Genomic DNA, 25,055 nt, shown 5'->3' with positions numbered 1-25,055 from the left:
CTCTTTCTCTGTGTGTGTGTGTGTGTGTGTGTGTGTGTGTGTGTGTGTGTGCTCACACACACACAAACACACATTTAGCCTATGGCTTGATACCGTAAACTAAGGCAACATGTATTTCTATTCATTTATTGTGAAGGATGAAAATAATCTCTGCAATAACCACATTGCAGAGAGCTTCAAAATGAGTGGGTGATGTGGAATGACACTTTATAATGTTGTGTGTAATTTTATAATACAAAAACAACATTTTGAGTTAGTGTGCATTTTCTGGTAAAATGTAGAAATATTTGAATCTTCGTGGATAAAATAACCAGACAGAAATGTTTTGGTTGTGTAAAAAAATGAAAATCACTGAACTGTATTACATTGATGTGAATTATATTGAAATGCAATATTTATCTTCAACAATTCAGGGCTTCCACCAGAAAGTGTTCAGCCAAGTGGATTTTTTTTTTTTTGGTGGGGTGGAGCTGAGCAAAACCTTAAGGAGAGACTTGTCACTAAAATGAAAATAGCTTGTCCGCCTTAAAGGACAGTCCACCTTAAGTGAGCATGGGCCGCTAACTCCCTTCACATTAATCAACAGGTGACAAGCAAGATATAGGAATGTATTCACAGCCAAATAGTCTAAACTGTACAAACAATGCAATACTACAGTCACATTATTCACGTTGCTGCTTACTTCATACTCACCAGCACACCTCTCTCTCTCTCTCTCTCTCTCTCTCTCTCTCTCAATTTCTCTCTCTCTCTCTCTCTCTGTAACTCTCTCTGTCCCTCTCTTCCCTTCTTCTCTCTCTCTCTCTCTTTCCCTCTTCTCTCTCTCTTTCTCTCTCTCAATCACACACTCAACACTAATGTTGCCATATGAGTTATTCCTTAAAGGAGTTCGCTACTTGTATGACACATTTTAGCTTGAAAAATAAAAATAAAACACAGAAATACATTTTGATGCTTAGGCCCGGCGCTTTGCAAGGTTTGCACTACACTGGTGGAAATCCTGAAATACTTCTCATTGATTTGCAATATTCCCTACAATTGACCGTTGACCTATACATAATACCATTTACAGACAGCAGAAGCTTGTATGATGCGAGTCTACTCAATGGGCGTTGGACCCGCATTCGTCCCTGTCTTATATTAATGGATAGATAGATATCTATCTATCTATCTATCGATCTATCTGTTAATATAAGACAGCTGTCACCCGGCTTCTACTGTTAGCAGAGACTCAAGTCTCAAGTCCTGTAAACTTTACTGATAAACCATAGATTGCACCAAATAATTACCAGATTTAGTTTCAGTTTCACCTCTGTTTGTCCTTTTGCACGCTTGCTGTTTCTTGAAACAATGTCCAACCATTGTCGAGAGGAGGTCTGCTGACTCATATTGACCCATTCAACGGATCAATATGTCAGTTTTGATTGGGTATAAGTGTCATAGGAAAGGGTCTCAATAACATATTCAATCAAACCTGATGACACCACACTGTGTTTCAGACATGTAATGCAAGTCTGAAGCACACGGGTCAGAGCAGCACTGTATCAAAATGTCAATTGGAAATCTGGTGGCAACAATCCAATAATAAAATAATTAACACTTTGGCAAGTTCATGTATTGTCTGAGCAATATTTGAATAAACCAATGTCAGCAGTGTACTGGACAGACGTCTAAAGGGGCAGTGCCTTAATGAAAGCATATTTTAGGTCTATAAAGGAAACTCAGAGATGATAGCTTGTGTGATAATAACTTTCATTCTGTATGCTCACGTTTCATTCCATATTCTCAAGGGTCATCAAAATGAGTTGCATTTCTATTCTACATTATTGTCTTGTTCCACATTACTCTTTTTTTATCACAATATTGATGATGATTATAAGGGATTGTTCAACAGTTTAGGAAATATGCTCCCCCATCAATCTCCTTATTCTTGGAAAGAAAACAAATAAGTATATTTCCCAAAATAATGAACCATTCCTTCAAGGTTAACTTTCAATCGGAACAGATGGTCCACCAGAAGCAGATGTGTATCTAGTTTTGGTGTTGATTAAAACATGTTTAACATGTGTTTTCCTTATACAGATGAAATTCACAGATGCAATGCGCTCCAAAGCTCGTCTATCCATCACAGGATCGACCGGTGAGAATGGTCGTGTCCCGGTGGCTTACCTCCGTCCAGGATTACCCATGAGCCTCAGCATGACTGATCTGTCCTGACCATACCCGAGCCAGTGCCTTACAGCCAATCAACACACACCCTCCCTTCCCCTCTGAAAGTGAGTGGAAATGCTTGTCATCTCCTTCGGTGACCAATTACCACTCACCGTGGGTGATCTGCCCTGATTTTCAATCCGGAGTTTAGCCAATCATATCTCTCTGAGGACTTCTGATCTGCTCTTTAACATCTAGCCTAAAAAGACTTGACAGATGTTGTCCTCTTACCACTTGGCTGTCAGGCTTTAGCAAAGACCTGCCCACCAACGAAGTGAATCACTTGACCATCAACGAGAAAGATGGCCTGTCATTTACAAATTCATGAAAAACAATCAAGCACAGTGGACAGTTTTCTAAAAAAAACACACATTGTTTTGTAGATTTTTTTGCCATGGAGGCTATAGAAACTAAGGACAACAGTGATGCTGACGTTAACGCAATAACATTAATCAGGGATGTGATCAGGAATTGTGGGTCTAAAAGCAGAATATTGTTTAATTAAATGAGTTCAAGTGCTATGAAAAAAATCTGATGTCCTGAAAAAATGCATCCATGACAAAATAGTAATTGTGATAGCAAATAATGATAATGGTGTTATTGATCTTAATTGTTTTCCTTATTTCTGCCTGAATATCCCTAATTAGTAGAGACCCAAGAGATGCATGGACTGACACGCACACACGTACACACACAAACCCACCGGTATGAATACATACACTATACACAGGGATGGGAAAACATTAATCAAGATGTATGTTGGTACTACATTTGATAAATTAGCATTTGGTTATTGGTGTTGCTACGCGTTTAGCAGTATCCTATTAATACATTTTGTAGTGTCTTTAACAGCTTTTAATCACCAGTTCACATGTTGCTCCTGTTTATGGGTAATAGCTTAACACAACTCTTCTTCTAAAATGGTATTATAGCCATTAAAGGTCATTCAAAGTTACTTTATAACTACTTTTTAATGTCCATTGTTAACAACAGCATTACATTTATTGCATTTGTTTCGTAACATATTTTATAGAAAGCACTCAGTCATCAGACTGGAGATTGACAGGGATGTAGCAATATCTAAATTGGGTCGAATATAAGAGAAACAAACTCAGAGCTCAAATTAAATAAATGCTCGCGTTTAATTACGCTGCATTTGTCTGAGGTTGAGTTCAGCTACCCAACATGTGTATCTGGTTTCAGGTCAGTTTCAAACCGTTTTGTTATGTAAAGCTTCTGGCCAGGTGCAGGTTTTTTTCAAAAATATAATGAAAATGTATCCGTTACATATTCATTTGGGCTTCGCAACTGTATTTCATCATCTGGCACTTGCACCCTGAAAATTGACGTTTCAAGCTTTCTCTTTTACTAAATCTAAATTTCAAATATCATCTTGCAATAGAATTAGCTGACTTTATTCAAACCAATACCCCCATTACTGTTGATCGCCGCTTTCTTTGGGATGCTATTAAAGGATCTGTGAACAAATCTATATTATTCTCATCCTATTTAAATAAAACCCCAGAAATCCAGACCTTTGAGTCCCAGTTAGCTTCAGTAAAACTTCAACCGTATGTGGAAATCCCTTGTTCTTTTTAAATAACAAGAGGATCATAAAGAAGATACATTAACACAATCAGAATTTCTTAGTGAGAGATCAACACACAATTTCTACCCAAATAGTGCACAACCAAGCCATTTTTTAATCTCTCTAGATTAAGAAAACATCACTATGACATCATCATAGTCAGTTTCTCTCTCTATATATATGTGTATATATATATATATTTATGTTTATATGAATATAATACTTAAAATACTTGTGAGACATCTTGCCCATCCCTGTCTATAGGTCAGTACACCCATACAGACATAAACACTTACATATACAGTACATCAGTACACACTGACATACAGTGTCACACATGAGCCACACATTTTGCACGTGCACATGCACATAGTATTGTCATGTGAGTTCTGCAGCCAACTGGATGAAGTGCCAAACAGAATGAGAACCAATCAGAGCTCTCCATGCTCAGCCAATGGCAGCTGCTGATACTGAAACCTGAGCCAATAGGAGCTCTCACTGCTGTGAGGTGGACAAGAAACTGTGAACAAAGACCTTCCTTTTAATAAATATACTGCACTGATGATGGCAACGGAGACGAGGAGGACGAAGAGAGGACGAAGAGAACGTTTGCATGTCACTTTGAGTTTTTTCTTTCAAATGAACTTGTCAGCCTGAAGCTTTGTGCCTGGCTGCATTTTAGTGTTTAATAATGATAGTAATAAGAATAATATTAACAGTATTAATTGCAGTAATAATGTGGTTCTTGTTATGTATAGTGTATGTTTTTTAAGAACTCAAATCTGCTACTTTCTTTCACCACGGAGCTGTTATTTGTGCTGTTAGTTAGAAGCAAGCCGGTTAGCTTAAAAGCTTCTCTCACAACATGATCAATGCCCAAGACGTGATCAACATCTGGTTTAAGTTAAGCAGAACATGTTGTGGGATCTATTTCCTTTTCTTCTCATGGACTCGTATCATTTTTGCAATGACCACATGTTGTAATTATCAGAGGTATTTTGATGGTGTTATAATCACGTGATAAGGGATGGCTCCCAAACATGTCAACCACTGAGAGAAATGTGGGAATCATCACCTTCACTTACAACTTTGCTTCTGGGATAATTTCATTTTCTATTAAACTCATCAATTTTGACCAACATCTTGTTAGTTGCTTTTCAACAGAGCAAATTAAGTATTGGATTAATGGACACCTACATTTCTTTTTACAAATATGAGCACATAGTTTCTGTGTGATTTGACCTTTTTCAGTATTAAACATGCTTGGGTGGTGAATTTGACAGGAGAGATCGCTGTTCATTTTATCTTTCCTTGCACCTTGCATATCCTAAAATTCACGAGCAGTTTTTGTGCCTAAACGTAACCAAACCTTTTACCAGTCTCGCACCAAATGCACAAGTGCAAATAGTTTGCGAAAGGCAGTGCATAGAAGGGCAGCATAGGAGTACCAAGCAGTTAACCTGGAAGCTACTCCATCCTACATCAGAATGTTAACAATTGCAAGACACATTTTCTCACCTGGTATCCCCTCTCTGATCATTTCTGCCATGCTTCAGATTTTATACCTATCATATATATATATATATACACTGTATATACGCACTGAACTTTTCATCCATTCTTCTCTCCTGTAAAATATTTGCTGACATAACTTATAAAGCCTTCAGTCAATGCCACAATCCCCATTAGATGCACTTTGTGACGGTCTGTCTTTGGGGAGACATCTCTGTGTGGATGAGTTAATGGACAGGTCTGTGGTGCATCTGACTCTTATGTAGGAGACTGGCATTCACATCCTGATGAACACCATCAATTAAAGCTCCGCTGTGGAGTTTTTGTAAACTAATAAAGTTTCTGTTAATCTTCAGTGTCACTCACCAAAAGTATTGTGTGTATCCTTGGGGTCTAACAAATATGTTGAATGTATCTCCGTCATGAAGCAGTTAAAAATCGAATTTTTGGAATATTTTAAATCCTGCATTATTTACTTGCTAGAAGTCTTCTCCTTCCCTGTTGTTGCATTTCTGCATTCTTTGTCACGTGACAGACTCCTGTAGATCAGTGCAATGGTGTTTGGCAGGAATGACCCACTGCTTGTGTGCATGCATGTGAGGAACAAATCGTAAAAATTGCTCCATAGCACAATAGTGCTCTTTTTCTAATCTTAATAAATTGCCTAACTTTAATAATAGTGAAAAGGATAAATGTGGAGTTACTCTATATTTGTCTTATTGTCAACAAATTCCCCGATATGGAGCAAAACCAACAACGTTTTGGTGCATCTTTCAACACCCTCTGACTTCCCTAACCTGTTGGATTCTCTCAGCTCCGCGCCCATTGCTTCCAACTGAAGGAACCTTTGAAAATGGTGCACAATATTACAGTGCTTTAAAGAGGCTCAGTCATTTACAAACATAGCTGGTTACTGTCATTTTTAATTTAATGTCACTCAAACGGGGACATTTGTTGGGGACTATTTTCAGCAGCGTATTAATACACATTTGGTGCTCTAGTGAATATTTGGAGCAGCAAGACTGTGTATGTGGGATTTAAATAAACTACAGTGTGTTCATGATAATGAACTACTGTCTCCCAGTGCAACAGTGTGGCTCATTGATGTGTTGTGGATCATCTAAACAACAATTACAGTTACAACAGTTCTAGGACACAAAAGATATATCAGACACAATAGTTGTTAGTATGATCAATTCATTCAGTTTGTCTGCACACAGAATTTGTGGACAAGATGAAAAATATATAGAATATCTTCGGACTGATACTTCAGTGGTCTATGCATTTAAGCCAACTGGTTATAATGTGATGGCAAATTGTCAATTTTGAGATTAATACCTTTATTTAAGTTTTTGAAAAGCTTTCATGGAAACAATATACTTAGCCTACAACCGCTATGACCTCTTAAGAATCGGCAATACATGCAATCACCTTGTGTTTGACTGAGAGCGGATAACAGCGGAGATCGTCGGGATCAATGTGGGCCACTATCTCAGGAGGAAGACACCGTCGCTGTTGGAGAGGAACAGAAGCAGAGAAAGCGAGCAGGCCTAAAGAACCTCTTAATCGTGTCAGCATGCGCAGTTTGTAAGACAGCAGTCGTGTATCAATTCAACTGTCAAGTTCATGTTAAGATAACTTTTGAAATGTGGATTCGATGTGTTTACATAAAGTGGTTTGGAGCAAATAAATTAGGAAACTGTTTGGAAAAAGACAGGCATTTTCAAAAATTCTCTCTGGTTCTGATGTAACTGATGCCATTGAAGCATCGATGTTAACCTCTTTAGGAGCCGCCATTGTTGTTTAGAACAAACAGTCGCCTCTCTGTAAGAAGTCAAATAAATGTCTGTAAAATAAAACTCAAAACTTGAATTGGCTGACGAGCTAAAAGTTACCTCACGGGCTTCTCAATTTAAACCTTATCCCTGTGTGGTGGGTAATGCTCCTCTAAAGTTAGTCAATACAGCACCATGTGTAGTGTTGGTGAACACAGCACCATGTGTAGTGTTGGTGAACACAGCCACAGACCTGGCTCCTCCACCCACCAATTCTCTATTTAGAGCCAGATTGTATAAGGCACCTGTTGGCCCCTGTCCTCTGTCTCTGTCGTGACTGTAGGTCAAATTGAAGTAGCTAAAGTGACCACTTAACATATCAGGCTTTTCACACTGCATACTTAGTTTACTGCCTTCTGTTCTTGATGTGTTGGCTGTGCATATTGTGTTGGAACCCCATTGTTGTCCTGCCTACCTTTTTGATCCCATGTGTAATTTAAGGTTGAGAATGAAGTCACAGAGTACAATTGTATCTTTTCAGCCTGCAGCATGGTTTATTAATTAATATGTTTCCCTTTTGTATAGGTTCACCTAATGGTTCCCTTTTTCTTCAGTGAAGCAGAGCAAATTGTTGAGAGGCTAGTCACCTGTGGTGAGGTCCCGGCACCATTGCATTTTAAAGCACTGGGACATGAATGTCGGCTGCAGCGATGTTGCTTTCAGGATTGCTGTGCTGCACAGAAGGTGAGTGAATGGGCTCTCAGTGTAGTCTGGCCCCACCACCACCGGCCAAAGCCAACTAAGTTTCTTGAGACCACATTTTTTTGGGGTGTAATTCCCCAGGTGGCGTTGTTCGTTTATTTCCTTCTCCCCTTATTGCCGTCGCCACAACTGGATTTCTAGGTCTGCAGGATGGGCTTTGCACATCTCCATGGTAGTTGGTCCCCACTCGCCACCATACATTGTTGAAAGTAATTCCACATAAAGTCATAACCCTTATGGACACCTGTTGTTTGGCCAGCAAGAAGAGCTGCTCCTTTATCATATTGGCTTTCATTGGTGAGTATTTCATATTTGAGTTGTGCTAAATATTATTCAGAAATCCACCTCAAAATCATATTACCATTCCCTGAATTGAATAGGTTGTCTTCATTATCAGCTACTTCTCCACTAAGAAATGTTGATCCAAGTTGAGTAAAATGAAAAGTGCCTCACTGATAGTAAGTCTTGAATTTACAAACGAACTTGTAAATTCCGATGAAAAATATTCTTATGGTGCAGTCAGACAATGTTTAAGTGTGTGTGTTTTAATTAAGCATTTAACTGTCAGTGACCTCTATCATGGCCCTATCAGACTTATCAAAAATGTTGGTGTGATGTATTAGTGGTCAGTCATTTACAAATTCAATTGAAACCTTTTATTTCAGACTTCACTCATTAAAACATTTATTTCAGCAAGTATTAATATATTCCATTTATTAGTGACTTACATTTTTTATCCTCCATGGTATCACAGACTAATACTACACATTGTAATATACACAATATACAAAACAGTCATTCATATTGAACTGTTTTAATTGTTAGTGTGAGTTTCAGGTAATTGACCACTTGACAAGTATCGCTCTGATGGACAGCAGTCAAGCTGTGACTCTGTCTCACCACAGTCCACACTTTGTTACAGACAACGGTCTCCAGCTGTGAAATGAACTGCAATCTTTGTTAAGACCACTACATTCATACAAAGCCCTGTGCACATTCGTTAGTGTTTTTTTTTTTTTTTAAATCACACATGCAGTAGGTTGGACATGAAACACTGCAGGATGTATGATTTAAAGACCTTGCTGTCAACAGTTGAAACTGGAATGGACAATGATACTCAGGCCAGTGAGGTCTGACACGTATGTATGTTTTTCAATGCTGTGAGTAACTCAAGCAGACTTCAGATCACTGATAAATTGTGGCGGCGGCTGTTGACAGCAGACAGCTAGGCAGATACATTTCTTTCTACATGATTAGGGTAAAGCCGAGAAGCATGTTTTTTTTTTTTAATTGGACAAACCAATCGGCCATACTTGATACTACCACCAGATGGAGCCAAAGTAAGACATATATAGCCTTTAATCTTAAGAGAATTATACAATAACTCAACTAATAATAATTCATACATATCCTTTACCACATTTAAGTTTCATAACATGCTTATTATATTCTTTTTAATCGAAAATAAACTTTGAATTAAAGCATTCATGTTCCTCCGGTTTGACTCTGATCACAGTGGACGGGTCTTTGTTCCTCTGTGACGCTGAGAGTTGTTTCACTGAGTCAATAGGATCTCGATGACCGACTTTGGAGCGTCAGGTTCTCTCTGTGACCGGACCTCCAGATTCCTACATATCAAAATCTTGGCCTTAATGGCCTTGATGTCTTCCCTAAAGTAATGACAGTTTCTTTGAGTGATCAATATTAGTCTCGCGTCCTGCTAACAAATGCTAACATGAGCTGTGTGACGATTAGCAAGCTAGTGTTAAACTTAAACACAGAAAATGGTAAAAAATAAAATAAAATAAAAAGCTTTTCACAAAGCTCAAACAAGATAACATGATTCAACTCACTTTGTAACAGTGTCTTTCACTATGTCTTTGATAAAGTCATAATTTTATTTTAGGTTTCTTAAAAAGCTCACTTTTTTATTGCAAAGCTCTTTGGGATGAATTTCTTGTAGGAAAGGTGCCACACACATAAAGCGTGTTTGTCCAGCTCCTTTAGATCAGTCAGAGAAGAGGTTGAATTACAGGTCTGGTGATATATTCTATATTACTAGAAGAAAAATCCCACGAAAAGACCAAAACCAACAATTAATGTGTCCTTCTAACAAGTGGCGTGTGTCCGTCCGTCCGTCCAAAGCCTGGTATCTTATTCCTCTGTGCAATAAAGCTCCGGTTGTCTAAAAACTATTACGAACACAAACAAAGCCCCACTGTTGCACTTGACACGTCCCCTAACTACCATGAACACACTAGTTTATTTTGTTGTTTTTTGTTGGCTGTCGTTTGCTGGTTCTGTTGGTGAGCAACTCAGTTGTGCTTCTTTGTTACACACAGTCGAACTCTTATCTACTCTCTCCTCTAAATAGTCGTCATCTATTGCAATACAGCGGTGTTTCTTCAAGGACTGGGATCGAGTGAACAGTCTCTTGCACTGTGAACACCAGTATGGTTTCTCTCCGGTGTGCACGCGCAAGTGTCGGCTGTAACTATACGAGCTATTGAAAGACTTCCCGCACTGGTCACAGCTGTAAGGTTGCTCTCCAGTGTGAATACGGAGGTGACGCATGTAGTTACTTAGGCGACCAAAACCTTTCCCACATTCTTTACACTTGTACGGCTTCTCTCCAGTGTGCGTGCGCACATGTTGTTTATACGTTTTTGAAATGGAGAAGCTTTTCTCGCACAGTTCACAGCGGAATGGTTTTTCTCCGGTGTGGATACGCAAATGTGATTTGTAGTTGCCCAACTGAGAGAAACTCCTCCCACACTGGTTACAGCAGTATGGTTTCTCTCCTGAGTGAACACGCAGGTGTATCTTGTAACTACTAAGGTCACTGAAACTCTTTTCACATTGGTCACACTCGTAGGGTTTCTCTCCAGTGTGGTTACGCAGGTGCAGGCTGAAATGCCCCGACTGCGTGAAACTCTTCCCACAGAAGTCACACTGGTACGGCTTCTCTCCGCTGTGGCTGAGCTGGTGCCGCTTGTATGAACTTAAAAAACTAAAACTTTTTGGACACTGGTCACAGCAGTATGGCTTTTCTTTAGTGTGGACACGCATGTGTATCTTGTAAATACTGAAGTAACTAAACGTCTTTTCACATTGGTCACACTGGTATGGTCCAGTGTGGTCGCGCAGGTGTTTTCTATATGAACTGTGGTCGCTGAAATGCCTCTCGCACTGTTCACAGCAGTATGTCGCTTCTTCAGTGTGCGTCTGCAAGTGTGTATTGTAGGCATTAAGTTGGCTGAAACTGCTGCCACATTGTTCACAGTCGTACAGTGTCTCCGCAGTGTGAGTGAGTTCATGTCTCCTTAGACTGCAAACCCGACTGAAAGATTTCCCACACTTGTGACACTGATGGGGTCTGCTGCTGCCTGTGTCCGTCTGTTTCACCTGAGAAAAAAAAAAAAAAGAGAAATAAAAGTCAGAGCGGAGGACTTGATAAAATACTACGTACTATTGGAGTCACATGAACGATGGATTGTAAATTGTCAGATAAATACCGTATTTCACTGATTGGCGAGAGAACCGTGCCTTTATTAAAAGACATGTTTCTTCATGTCCTAAATTAGACGGCAGAGGAGGCGAGGCAGGTGATCAGAGAAGGGAGATGAAGATGTAAAGGGGCTTCTTTTTTTCCTTTTAAATGCTTACACATGTTTGCGATATAATTTGTTGATTAGAGTAGAAATCCATTTAGTAAATCACTTAAACTTGTTTAGCTGCTCTTTCTTTTTCCGTCGGCTGACCCTCTTGTCGGATCTTAATCCTTTCTTACTGGCAACGCTCAGCATTGATGAATAGTGGTTGATGCTCTTCTCACATGTTTGTTGTGGTCACTTTCCTTCTTGGTCTTTTTATGCTTTATGTTGGCTGGAAAACAATGAAGTAATGCAATACCACCACCCACTGCTATGGTGTGTGTCTTTGCTTTTTCCTCAGAACATTTGTTTAGACCTTGTTTGAGTTGTTGTTGTTAAAAGAGAAACTCAGCAGCAGATGTGTAAGTAGGAAGTGACTCTGTTGTCATTTCCTTACTTACTCTGTCTGCATTGTGCAAATCGGTGATAGATATCATAACTTTATACTACAACACTCCTGCTTGTCTCATCATGTAAAAATGTTACATGATGAGACAAGATGCAACAGACCTGCAGTTTGCTGCTGACAGAGTGGCTGAAGACACCACTAGACTAAGCTTTACTAAAGAAAAAGAAAAGAATAAGTTTGCTTGGGAAGCTTCCTACACCACTGAACCAGTAGGAAGTGTTTAGTTTTGTTAACAGTTTCTCAAAACTGAAAGAATGGAAGAGTATAAATATTGCATGTCTCTGTTAAATAGAGACACTGAGAGCAGCAGAGTATGACATGAATGTTGTTAAGCTGATTTAATTGGTGCAGCGGCATGATGGCAGACGTGGCAGCTGGGCTTTAGTCTGTGGTGATGACTAAATACTGGATCATGTTCATTTCTATTTGATCTCACCTCTTCTGAAGAACTCATTTCACCGGCTTATTGGTGAAAGTCAATGTCCTCCCAATGCTTTTCCTCCTGTCAGCACGTTGCAGTTCTGAAATCATTAAAAAAAAAAGACGGACTGGTCAGAGCAGGAACACCCACTACAACAGCAATAATACTGCGGCGAGTCGGGATGTACCAATCCTATCGCAGACTGATGGGTATCGGCTATATTGAGCCCAATCCAATCCTTCGTTTTACGTCAACTGTTGCATAAGTGTTTTTACTCGCAAAACTTTTATAAACGTCAACCATGGAGTGCAGCAGTGGTCTACTCTTTAACTCTCTGCTGCGAGTCTCACCTCCACTTCCCTGTGCTCCATGTATACGAGCCGGGGCGAAAAACACCACGCGCCACTGACAACAGCAAAATGCAGTATGAGGCTGTTTATTTGTTATTCACCCAATTTATGAGCACTCATTTCCACTGCAAAAAAAAAAAAAAAAAAAAAAACGCAAACAAGGACACTTTTGAAAAGGGCGAGACGGTGACGAGGCCAAACAAACGACAGAGAGGATTATTTATTTTGTAAAAGAAAACAAAAGAATACTGAGGAACTGCTTGGATGCAACGTTTTTCTTAATGCAATGCAGAGCTATTCAATGGTCATGCATGTACATTGGAGTGATTTTGATAGCTTTAATGTACTTGAAGTGTGAACTGAGCAGCTGTATTGGAGTATCGGATTGGTACTCGGTATCGGCAGATACTCTATATTAAATGACTTGAATCGGAGGGTATAGTTTTTTTGAGGCTCAAGCATCAAACCATGCACTTCAAGGTCCCTGGTTGGAGTCCAGCCAGGGACCCTTTGTTGTAGATTTTTCCCCGTCTCTCTCTACTCATTTCCTTAACTTTCTCGACAATCAGCTGTCCAATAGAGGCAATAAATGCCTATTAAAATAATGATTTCATACATGTATACATTCTTCATGATGTGTGTTGAGGTGGCCTGCCTTAACTAGAAAACACTGCTAAATAAATCCCTGAGTTACTCGCATTAAATGTACCAATGTTGGGCAGAGCCAACAGCTCAATATTGTTTTCATTTATGCAGAAGCGGCATAAATACATGACCAGATGTGCACTAAACACAATGAAATGACGGCCAACAAGATGCAGCTCTAGACTGAATGAAGTGGTGGAAGATGATATATTTTAGCTAAAGTGACACAAATATACTGTCATTCCTCACATAAGCCCGATCCCGTTTGTCATACTAAGGACTGAATCGATTCGTTTTTTTCTGCATCACATTGTGTCTGGATTATGTGAATGGGGCTCTCTGATTAAAATGCAGCGTGATTTCCTACAGTGCAGCTGGAAGTTGCCATAGTAGAGCCATACCTCCTTATTCAGATCTCGAATGCAATCCAAAGTGTTCTTGGTGATGTTTATATGGCTCGGTTATTAATCAGTAATCAATAATAAATATAACAATCGGGGGGGAAAGGGAGCCAACTGGAACCAGGAGGAGAACCGTGTGTTGCGAGATGAATCTGCGAAAAGAAAACAGATAATGCAAACATAAATATGATGTCAAAGTAGAGATGTTAGCTTTGGTTAATGTTGAGGCCGAGACAGTTATGCATATCCTTATATCATGCGGGAAATTTACGTTACACCGGAAAGGCAAGAAACGACAACTACGGAAAATAAGGCAAGTAGAGGACGACGGTAAAAGTACATTAGAGTGAGGAGACAGTGCTCGAGGGAGGAAGAGGTTATTTCGTATTTTAAGGAAGGGTGGACTTTTAAAAAGAATGGATACTGAGGGAGAATAAAACCTGAAGGTGGCGGTAATGCTATATTTTGGATGCTGAGTGCCATAAGAAAAGAAAAAGAAGCACTGTGGCAGAAAGACGGTGAGAGCACGGCAGATAGATTGCTCGGAGAAGATTACTCGTTTTATTGCCACAACTTTTAACGTTTAGCTAATCTGATATTTGAAAGACATAACATTTTGTATAAGATTAACAGGCATGGTGTCAAGGTCAGAATCATTGTTCAAAAGGTCAAAAATGCATAGGCATTGTTTATTTCCTTAAAAACTCATCTCTGTCCAACCACATGACATATTTAGACTTGGGCGCATGAAAGACTAAATATGGCTTCTATGAAACCACTTATTGTATGTTTGTATGTAGAATTCTAGTCTAGTGGTCCACAGTCTTAATAATATCAGTAGACAGTCTTACTTAATCTGGTCCAAAGTAGGGCTGCACTGAATCGACTAACCAAACAAATTTGATAATTTGATTAATTATACATTTTTAAGAATTTTTTTTTTTTAATTCCCCAAAATAAATATCAAAACTTGTCATTCATTTTTCAATATTTTATTCCTTCATCTTAAAAAAAAATACTGAACCTCAAATTCAAAAGGATGCTGTGACAGATTAATTTAATCATTGCATTTCATAGCTACCACTACTAATGCTGATGCACATTATGCAAATCAACATATTTTTGTAATCCGTTACAGTGACTAATCACCACAGCTCTAGTCCAAAGTCTTAATAAACTCAACATAAACTACACACAGAACTATAAAGGACATATAAAGGCAAGAGTTCATTCAATAGTTTCATCAGGCAGGGCCCATGTGCGGCTGCATCAGTTGTCCATTTCACTTTACACCAAAGCAATACATCTTTAAATCTAAATGGTGGGTTACCAAAAAAAAGTGAACAACTTCATGCTCCTCAGTGGATGAATCCTCTCAATGTTGATGATCTATGACCTTTCCTCAAGCACCATCCTCAGACCAACATGTATAATCTCTACTCTGACTAGACTGCCAGTGGAACAGCAGCACTGTAACTCTCCACCCCCCTTCAACATGACACACAAGAGGTTGTGTCATATGTAGATGGCATGTTCAGAGGCGGGTGGGGCATGGTTTTACAGCCAGCATTTTCTAACCAAAATACTGTATTCAATAATCTAAACTTAAATATGTTTTTGTTTTTCAGAACTCACAAAATGCCATGATGACCAGGATCAGCATGAAGGGGAAATGTAAAAAGCTGCCACTTTCCCATGCTCTGCTTTGACAGATCATCTGTGGTATGTTTCTATAAAAACGTACATTGATAATAGGAGCAGGAGGAAAACTCCTAAGGACATTTGAGATTGTTGTGTGTGTGAGATAATTCAGGCTGTACTTAACCAAATGAGCAGGTAGTCATAACTTTGTCACCTTTTTCAGCCATGATGAGTTTTTTACATAGCAACAAAAACATTTTTTTCTATCTTTACAAATCAAGAGTGAGCAAACGTTGCATTTCTTAAGACACAGTCTGATTTTACTTGAACAACTTTGATTGCTTTGACTCAGCTTTGGAAAATTGTTTGCAACAAAACAGGATGTTCCGCACGTGCAAAGAAATCGCCTGCATTTTTGTCAATGATCTAACCTGGGGTTTGTCATCAGCGCACACAAAAGCAATGGGAGACCATGGTGCACCAGGAGAGGATGGATAGTGGCAGCAAGTAATACAGAAATCTGGCAAGCAATAGCTGCCATACTACTGAGCAGCTTCTCTCCTCAGGCTGTAGGACTCATCAACTCATCCTCCATTATATATATATATATATATATATATATATATATATATATATATATATATATATATATATATATATATATATATATATATATATATATATATATATATATATATATATATATATATATATATATGTCTTGTTCAGCAGAAATGGGACTGGGGACTTCATTGTGTTGCGCAACCCTGCGTTGTACATTGACAATAAATTAACCTCTAACCTCACCCTTCAAGGCCCACGCAGAGTTTACCTTTATTGTTAGTTTTATTGTTGCCCAAACAGATCCTCTTTCTCTCTCTGACTGTCTGGTAAATAACGCATTTACATCTGTAGAAGACACACTGTGACAGCTGTGCTTTCCACATATTTATGCACGAAGGAGATGCCATAATCGTTTTTTTCCGGGGAGTCTGTTTATAGTCGAGCTTTGACAGTTATTTAAGTTTTTATTTGTTGTGTAAATTGCATATGAATAGTATTTCCAGTTATCAACAGCACGTGCTAATGTAATCAAAACGTAAACAACTGCATTGAACGCATCGTAACATCATCCATTTAAACATGTGACACAACGTCCAACTATGTCGATCACGTTAACACGAGATGGACAAAGAAAGCTCAACGCTAACGGGCTATGTCCGAGGTTTATACCAACAAACAACAACCAGGCTCATGCATACGGGGCTAGTTTAGCACAGCAGCGGCCTAGCATTGCGCATCCAAGATAACGCAAAATAATATGCGCGGAGCAGGAAGCAAGTCGCTACATTGAATCCAGTGTGCGATCACTAATCATTGACAGACCCAAACATACCAAGAAAACAGTGCAACATATACCTTTCGCTCTCCCACAGTCTCTCTTCTGCTACCAATTTCTTTGATGATGCCACGCAAATATCACCATCTTGGATACTCTTCTTCGTTGGTGTTTTACGGTAGCCGGCATTCGTTATGGTTCACTGCTGCCATCTTCTGGAACTTGTCTGTTACTGTGCCACTTTCATTCTCGATAATTATCACTAACTTTATTAATTTAATTTAATTACCTCCACACTCTGGAATGCTTGTTAATGCTCTTTATGTTGTTCCCATTTTCCTAACTTTAGTTAACATCACTTCTCTTTCGTGTTTATTGATGGCCGGGAGAGCAGCTTAAAGGTGCATCACCGCCATTTAGTGGACTGATTAAAAGCGTGGAGAAGAAAGCCACCAGCAGCGGTAAGATCACCAAGTCCGCGCAGAAGGTCAAATGAATGTTGTTTTGGGCTCACCGTGGCCGTAGACACACAAGCATCCAAATATGTTATATTCTGCCACTTTGTGGCAGAATATAACATATTTGCATTACAGCTCTCTGGTTGTGTGCTGTTGTAGTTGAAGTTAGGCTGCTCGTTGATCAGTGCTAAGCACCAGTTATAAGGCATAGATGTTCTTCTGCCAGTGAAGTAATGCTCTGCGTTCTAGCTTTTAACCCTTAGATGCATAAGTGGGTCAAAAATGACCCGGTGAGGTTGTTTTCTTGAAATATCTTCGTAATGAAAAATTGTTATCATTTCATATTCCAGGTATTCCTCAAAAAACATGTTTTTGATATATTTCCATTTACATTTTTAACTTACCTTTTATACATTTTAAGAAATTGTAGGTTTTGTATTACTACCCCAAGCTTCCATAAGTGGTCAAAAATGACCCGCATGCATTTTCTATGGAATCCAATGGGAACCTTTGATTCTTATCAACTGTGGCTGTCAGGAATAAATTAACTGTGGACCACACAGACTATATCAGAAGTGTCACCCCTCAGGAAGATTATTTTACACAGCAAGAGCTGATACGTGTAAGTATTATCTTCATATAATATTGTGTGTGTGTCTTTCATGACTGTTGTTATTATTATTTATCAATAAATTAGCCTACTTTATAACTAGCTAACACTAGCTAGCTAACTAAGATAGCTAACATTACTATATGTATTGTGTGTGTGCGTGTCATTCATGATTGTTGTGTGAAAGAGTATGTTATTATTATTTATCAACAAATTAGCCTACTTTATAACTAGCTAACACTAGCTAGCTAACTAAGTTAGCTAACATTACTATATGTAGTGTGTGTAAGTGTGTGTGTATTTATTTATACAGCTACATATTGATCTATTGAAAACATTACTGTTATGTTTCCTCATCCAAGGTGTCATGGCTGCTAGATACACAGCTGAAATGGTCCTACAGATGCTGGATGATGGAGAGGCAGTAACGGGGTTGGACTCCGAGTCTGAAATTTCTGATGATGAGGACCCAGACTATTGTCGCAAAGTCAACAATAGGTGTGGGAAATGCAATGTACCTGTGTGCAATGATCACAGCCAGAAACAGGTAGTTTGTCTGAACTGCTTACAGTGATGAGACAAGAAGGCAAAACAGGGAAAAGAGAGAGGAACTGTCAATGACTGGACAGTTACACACATACATACACACAAACACACACACAGACAGACACACACACACACACACACAGACACACACACACACACACAATGGATGTTCACATTTTTCTATTGCTGTTCTGAGTAATTGTCTTTTTCAAAAATGTTAAAAAGTGAAAAATAAAGATATTTCAAACATGAAATCATTCTTGTGTGGTCCTAAATATAATACTAAATATTATACAAGTGATTATTCTTCACCAAAATGACAAAAATGACATAAAAACACATTGATTCTAATATGGGTCATTTTTGACCCACTTATGGAAGAGTGTAGGGTCCAGTCACTCATGCATCTAAGGGTTAAAGAACTGCGGTCATGTGGTCTGTCATCCGGGGAACCTCGGTCACGTCAGCCGGCACTTGAAATGTAATGTCTATTCGTGGTGCTATGGTACGGGTGCTTGGATAGCCCAAAAAGCCCGGAAATAGACCTATATTTCATCAATAATTTGCCCAATTTGTTAAAAAACAACGTCATTTTGTACATTATATGAAATCCAACAATAAAAATTCTGAAATTACACTGCTGTATAATCTTTAATTGAAAAAGGATTCGACAATTATAATATTGCCTAATAATAATCTTTGATCTGTAAAAAAAACATTTCCTTCATTGGTTAGCTAAAATTTCCGTTGGAGTTCTGTTTGCAAGACCACTTCCGTGTCCAACAGATTTGTAGAGCCTCATCATATTAACAACACTGTCGAAGTCATGGTCCAAGTAAAGCATTGCCATGTCTTTATCAAGGCTTAACTGCACAATATATGACAGCAATTCTGTTGGCAGGAAAGTTTCTTGTAATCTCTTAAGGATGTGTATTTATAACCTGTCATATAGGAAAATTCTGAAAATGAATGTAAATTGAGCTGATTTTGCCTTTAATTTTCTCAAAAACTGTACAGTAATATTTCATGATGATATTCATGTACATAGTGAGGGTCGTCATGAACAAAAATCAAGTGAAATATTGACATAACCTCTTAGGGATTAATTTTTATAAAATGTCAAATATAGGGAAATTATAAATATCAAAATGTCATTTGAGCTGACTTTACATCAAATTTTCTCAAAAACTGTACAGTAATATTACATTACATTTGACATGGAGATACATGGGGTCATCATGAACATAACTCCAACGGAAATTTTAGCTAACCAATGAAGGAAATGTTTTTTTTAGAGATCAAAGTTGATTATTAGGTAATATTATAATTTTCGAACCCTTTTTCAATTAAAGATTATACAGCAGTGTAATTTCAGATTTTATTATTGTTATATTTCACTTAATGTACAAAATGACGTTGTTTTTGACTTATTATATCAAATTGGACAAATTATTGATGAAATATAGGTCTATTTCGGGGCTTTTTGGCTATCAAAGCACCCGTACCGTAGCACCTCGAATAGATGAGTATTACATTTCAAGTGCCGGCTGACGTGACCGAGGTTCCGCGGATGACGGACCACATGACCGCAGTTTTAAAGAGATATGCCTACGAGCCAGAGTTAGATTGGCTTCTTGCATATTTTTTGTTTGCAACTTAAAGAAACAAGCTTCAGAAACTGTCTGATACCTGGAATCTTAATGTCCCTTGCAGTAGCTCTGTTGCAGTTTATCTCATGCACTTTAACCACTGTTATTTGTAAGCACTTGTTCATAAAAGCCTGTGGAACCTCACTCTTTCAGTGAATGATGAGAAAGCAAACGACAAACTCCTCATAGAATTTCCTTTATTGATGAATGAGACTCAAAGTTCACTTGCATTTCCATTACATTACAGGCTTCATAAATCCAACTGAGATTATTACGTGTGTAAATATGTGCACATAATTTAAATAAATTAAAAGACACGAGACAGAATGTTAACGTGTTTTATGTCCTGTAGCAACATGATCTTGGAATAACAAAAAAAATGACAACGTAAAATTCCTTACGTAAAATTCCTTAAGTCAGTAACATTTACAAAGAGAGAAAATGAAGACAACCGTTTCTGTTCGGAGGAACCTAATGCACTTTTCTGGAAATTGTAGATATGGAGATGAATATGTACCACAAAAGCAAGGCACCGATATATTATACTGCATGTACTGCACATTTTGAGGTCCTTTTACTTCTGATGCAATCAAGTTGAACCATACATAGTGATTTGTCTTAATGACACGGTATTCGTTCTCAGTTATAGATTTGTATACGACAACCTCTTCATGCAAAATGAATGTAAATATCTGAAAGAAAGTAAAATCCACAAAGCAAACTGACCCCAAGCCTCCGTCACATGTACTCTGTTTCTGGATATGGGTCTTTGTTGAGGTACTGCTAGCTAAAGTTGATTATTCACCACTGAGGCTTTGGATGCTTTATTGGTAGTATTTACCTGCCGCGTGTGGTGCTATAATTATTCACCTGATTCTGTACCATGCAACAGGAATACATTCTGCAGCAAGTACACTTCAAGAAAGCAAAAATAATCCCACATTATGAATAATCCCACAGTATGAAAAAAGCAAACATTGACCATGAATTAAATAATATATCTTCATTTCATGTAAAAACAGGGTGGCAAAAAGCCAAATGCAATACACAGTTAACATTTCTTAACATTTCTTTCAGTGTATCTGTTTCTGAACCAAAACAAAGTGCTTTGCTTATATTCTGACAAAACATCAAACTGATATTACGAACCAAGAAATGACATTCAAGATGTGTTTCAATCCATGGCTGTCATCAGCTGGAAAACCAACTGGCTGGTGCATAATTGATAAGAAAATAAGCAACAACTGCTCCTGGTTTCTCTGAACTGTACCCAAGATAGTGCAGGGCGGTGTGACAAAAAATCTGTATCACAGTATTTTTTAAGATTCTGGTAGTATCACTGTTTTTTTTTTTTGGCATGACTGGGCCTTTTTATAGGTTTATGTAGGCTTGTTCTACAGTCGGGAGTAAATAGAATATATAAAAAATGTATATACTGAAGGCTTTAATTATCATAGAATTTGCTTGGCCCCACAAAATTATACAATATATGAAGAAATCAGAATGCATGAAACGGTTGCAGAATGTATTCTATTCTTATTGTGCAAACTGCAACATTGTAAACACCAAAATGTTTTAAGATAGTTGGATAAACACTAAACTGTTGTGGTCGTGTTGTAGGTCGTGTGGTTGGTATAATGTTGGTATAATGTTGGGATAACAGTTTGGCTGAAGTATTTGCCCCGACAAAACATACATCGAATCCAGTGTGATAATCATTGATCCCGCCTTTCTTCACTGTCTGTAGCAGGACCATGTCCTTGCATAGGTTGATTGAAATAGTGTTCGTAATGTTCGCTCCACCGCTTGCTTTTCCTGTAGTGCTTCAGGCAACTGCCTTTTCAAGCGACGTCTGACCCTTTGGCTTCACTGGCCCTACTGAAAGCCTCAAATCGCACTTTTATTCTTTCAGCACGTTGTGTGCCGAGTTGACGGTTGTTGCTAACTACTGCACCACTGGCAACAACAGTGGCTCCGTCTGATTTCTTTGTATAACCAGTAAACAAACACAGCTCCTCCTCGCAGCTGTTAACAGTTATGCTACTAGCTAGCAGTATCACATCCACGGCTCTTCTCGTTTGGCGGTATATGAAAATATGATATTGTAAGGGAAATTCAAACCGGTATACCGCCCAGCACTAATAAAAAGTTACAGTTGGCTGTGTGCGCATATAGCTGTATACATGTATGTGCTTTGAACATGGGGCACCTCATACTACAGCAGACAGTTGGCAGAAGTGACAGTGAAGCATCCAAATATTTGGCATTTACAGCAACACCGACAATTCTCTTTTCTGTCTGGTCTTTCCTGCTGTACTCCTCAGTAACAAGTTGTGGTTGTCCAAGAGTTTCAAAATAAGATACCCAACAATTCAGAGTATAACTAGAAAAAAATGAAAGGACCTGTCCTTTACCAGAAATGTGGATGTATTGTGTCTAATGTATTAGGTTTACAGACTTTTCAAACTGGCTTGTTTCAAGTAATTTATATAACATTGACTTTGTTTTTTGTATTTTAATTAAACCACATAACCACACAATGATTCTTTTACTCCTAAAATGACCTGATGTTCACTGTGACAAATTACACAACTCGAGCAAATTTCAGGAGTCTCACTGATTTACTGTACAAACATTATTGCCAACCTGAAACTGTAGAAAGAATACTTCAAATGTAAAACTGTATTGCCCGTATTCAGAAATTGTCAGCAAAAATACAAGACCTGTAGTATACAAGCTAAACTTGCATGTACACTGGGTCAGTGTGTGTGGTATTTTTGAAAAGATTGTGGGCAACCAAAGTCATTGGTTGAGGATAGTAATTCATACGATTTGAGGATAAAAAAAAAATTCTAAAATAGACTGAATATTATAGAAATAGTGATAATAACCGAGAATCTAAAGTTTGGCAATGACAAGGTAACATTACCTTCAATATGGAAGCCTATCATGTGTTTGGAGAGGCAGGAAGTGGATGTTGAACGGTCACATTTAGGAATGAAGTCCCATTTATTTCCATTACTTACAAAATATGTGAGTTGTGTTCTGAAAGTGTTTGATGCCCATGCCTTCCTACTTTAAGTGTAAACTGTTTCTTGCTAATCTCAGTATCTTTGAATAAAAACATGCAATGCTGATGCTCTGTCTCAAGGTCACATATCAACCAACCGTCTTTCAGGAAGTTTAGTTGGCTTTGTCTAATAGCAAATTCTCAGGTTTTGGGGGCCTGTGTTCCCATTATACAATTCCTCATCTTTTATCTCAGATTTGTAAATCACACTCTAAAACTAAGAGTAACTCATGCAATGATATGCCATATGATCCGCCTGTATGAAAATACTGTGATTCTTATCAAATGGATCGACATGAAAATAAACAAAAAAGTTCCCACTGTTATAATCCCCCCCTCCAAAAAGGACAAAAACAGTCTCTGTGAGGTGAGATTTGCGTGCCTTCTGAACAAGTAGGCAAGTTTATTTTAGCCGCACGTGCGGCATGTCCAGCAAATCGGTGTTGCCAGCAGAAGGCGAGGATGTGTGACCGCTGGCCAGGCTACGGTTAGAGCCTTGGGACCCTGCCCCTACTCTGCTGTCAGTCTTCAGGAGCTCCGATGAGTAGGTGTGGGCCTCAGTAGTCCCCAGTGACAGGAAGTCAAATCCCTGCGCCTCTAGGTCCCTGTCGCTGATAAAGAGGTCCTCCTCACCCCATCCTCCTCCACCACTCCTTCCAATACCACCACCTCCCCCAGGGTCTTGGCTACAGCTGCGGAAGCCAATGGGGGAGTCGCTGCTTGTACTGGGGCTTGGTGATGAGAGGCTGTGGCTGTGGTGGGCATCCTGGACAGTCCCTGGGGCTGACTGCATCAGGTTCTGCACTGACATGGACTTGCCCAAGCAGTCCATCTGGCTGGGACCAGAGCAGCAGCCCAGGGCTGGCGACACCAGGGGCTGCAGCTCCAGGCTCATATGTCTCCTCCAGGAGCCTTCTTCCTTAGTATTAAGCCTGCTGGTGCTCTGCAGCTTCTGGTCCAGTCTGCCAGGCCCCAACCCAAGGTCCTTCCCAAAACTGCTGTCCTCCATCTGCATTCCTAAACTTCCACAAAGGTCCTCCATGTAAGGGGACACCTCTGTGGAGGTCGCACATGGCAGGTTGCTTGGGCCCCCACTCCGGCTGGGAGGGGGTGGTGGAGGAAGCCTCGCCAGAAGAGGAAACCCTCCATCTCCAACTCCTCCACCCCGACCACTGACGATATTTGGGGTGAGGATGGGTGGAGAGCTCCCCACTGCCTCATCAGTGCCACTTTCAGGCGTGGTGGCCTGAGCCTGGGTATGATGATGGTGGAGATGATGAGCATGACGATGGTGGTGATGATGTTGAGGCAGCGGTGACGGGCTGAAAGAGGAGGATGCGAGGCCCGCGGATGACGAGGCATTGAGATTGAGGTTTAGCTCGTTGGGAGGCGCCAGGATAAGATGGAGACCTCCCTGGGAGAGGTGGGAGTTGCTACCAGGGGGGAGTGCTCCGCTGCTGCTGGCCTGGGTGGAGCTGGACAGGTCCTTGCCGAAGACAGAGGAGTGGTAGTCAGAGGTTTGCTCCAACTCAAACAGGGGCAGAGAGGAGAGTGTGAGGGCTGAAGACGATCCTTTGCGCAAAGCCTGACGATAGATGTCGAGCAGGGAGTCGAGCTTTGACTCAATCGACTGGACCTGTGAGGAGAGAAAGGGAGGATGGGAGATGAGTAACCAGGGACTTTTATATGTGATTATAACCTTTTCAAACTATTTTGGTGGCATAACGGGTGGGGTTCGGAGACACAGTATCAAACTAAAAAAGTGACCTTTTTAGGTTTTAGGCAGATTACATGCTGTTTCTTGTGAAACAACAGCCGCTGCTTTACCCTTTTAATCCCCATCAAATCATTTTCTGGGAATCACACAATGGGCAACGAGATATGTAATTTGCAAGCTAAAACGTATTTCAAAGTTACAAAGAATATATCAGTGCAGTATTTAGCAAAGTAATATTGTGATACATAACTTCACAATACATTTCGTAGGCCTCTGTAACTACTGTGACAATCAGTGA

General features: G+C 39.3%; 3 protein-coding genes across 6 annotated transcripts in view; 1 reads left to right on the top strand and 2 right to left on the bottom strand.

Moving 5' to 3' along the window:
- LOC142949980 (glutamate receptor 2-like) overlaps positions 1 to 2,217 on the top strand; it is a 46,405-nt gene extending 44,188 nt beyond the window's left edge. Inside the window, exon 19 of the mRNA XM_076091878.1 lies at positions 2,083 to 2,217. Within this exon, the coding sequence (XP_075947993.1) occupies positions 2,083 to 2,217 (135 nt within the window). The remainder of the gene's footprint in view (positions 1 to 2,082) is intronic.
- Positions 2,218 to 8,489: 6,272 nt separating this feature from the next.
- On the bottom strand, positions 8,490 to 16,882 carry LOC142949522 (uncharacterized). 3 transcript variants are annotated; one of them, XM_076091215.1, is made up of 4 exons: positions 16,788 to 16,882; positions 13,728 to 13,879; positions 12,347 to 12,431; positions 8,490 to 11,253 (listed from the first exon to the last, which is right to left on the bottom strand). In XM_076091215.1, exons 3-4 carry the CDS (start codon positions 12,362 to 12,364, stop codon positions 10,111 to 10,113), a joined length of 1,161 nt encoding a protein of 386 aa, XP_075947330.1. In that variant the 5' UTR covers positions 12,365 to 12,431; positions 13,728 to 13,879; positions 16,788 to 16,882; the 3' UTR covers positions 8,490 to 10,110. The 3 variants fall into 3 exon arrangements, 2 of the variants coding, with proteins under 2 accessions (XP_075947330.1, XP_075947331.1); XR_012954044.1 differs by having other exon boundaries at positions 11,114 to 11,253; positions 11,364 to 12,431; XM_076091216.1 differs by lacking the exon at positions 13,728 to 13,879 and having other exon boundaries at positions 16,788 to 16,865.
- A 4,733-nt stretch (positions 16,883 to 21,615) lies between these two features.
- LOC142949521 (potassium voltage-gated channel subfamily KQT member 5-like) overlaps positions 21,616 to 25,055 on the bottom strand; it is a 100,881-nt gene continuing 97,441 nt past the window's right edge. For both annotated transcript variants that reach the window (XM_076091213.1, XM_076091214.1), the window contains exon 14: positions 21,616 to 24,676. In XM_076091213.1, the coding sequence (XP_075947328.1) occupies positions 23,444 to 24,676 (1,233 nt within the window). In that variant the 3' untranslated portion in view covers positions 21,616 to 23,443. The remainder of the gene's footprint in view (positions 24,677 to 25,055) is intronic.

The sequence above is a fragment of the Anarhichas minor genome, unplaced genomic scaffold, assembly GCF_050575085.1.
Source record: "Anarhichas minor isolate MPS153535 unplaced genomic scaffold, ASM5057508v1 ptg000014l, whole genome shotgun sequence".
In the NCBI taxonomy this organism is placed as follows: Eukaryota; Metazoa; Chordata; class Actinopteri; order Perciformes; family Anarhichadidae; genus Anarhichas; species Anarhichas minor.
The sequence above is the reverse complement of the archived record's forward strand: the minus strand, read 5'-3'. Positions and strand labels throughout refer to the sequence as shown.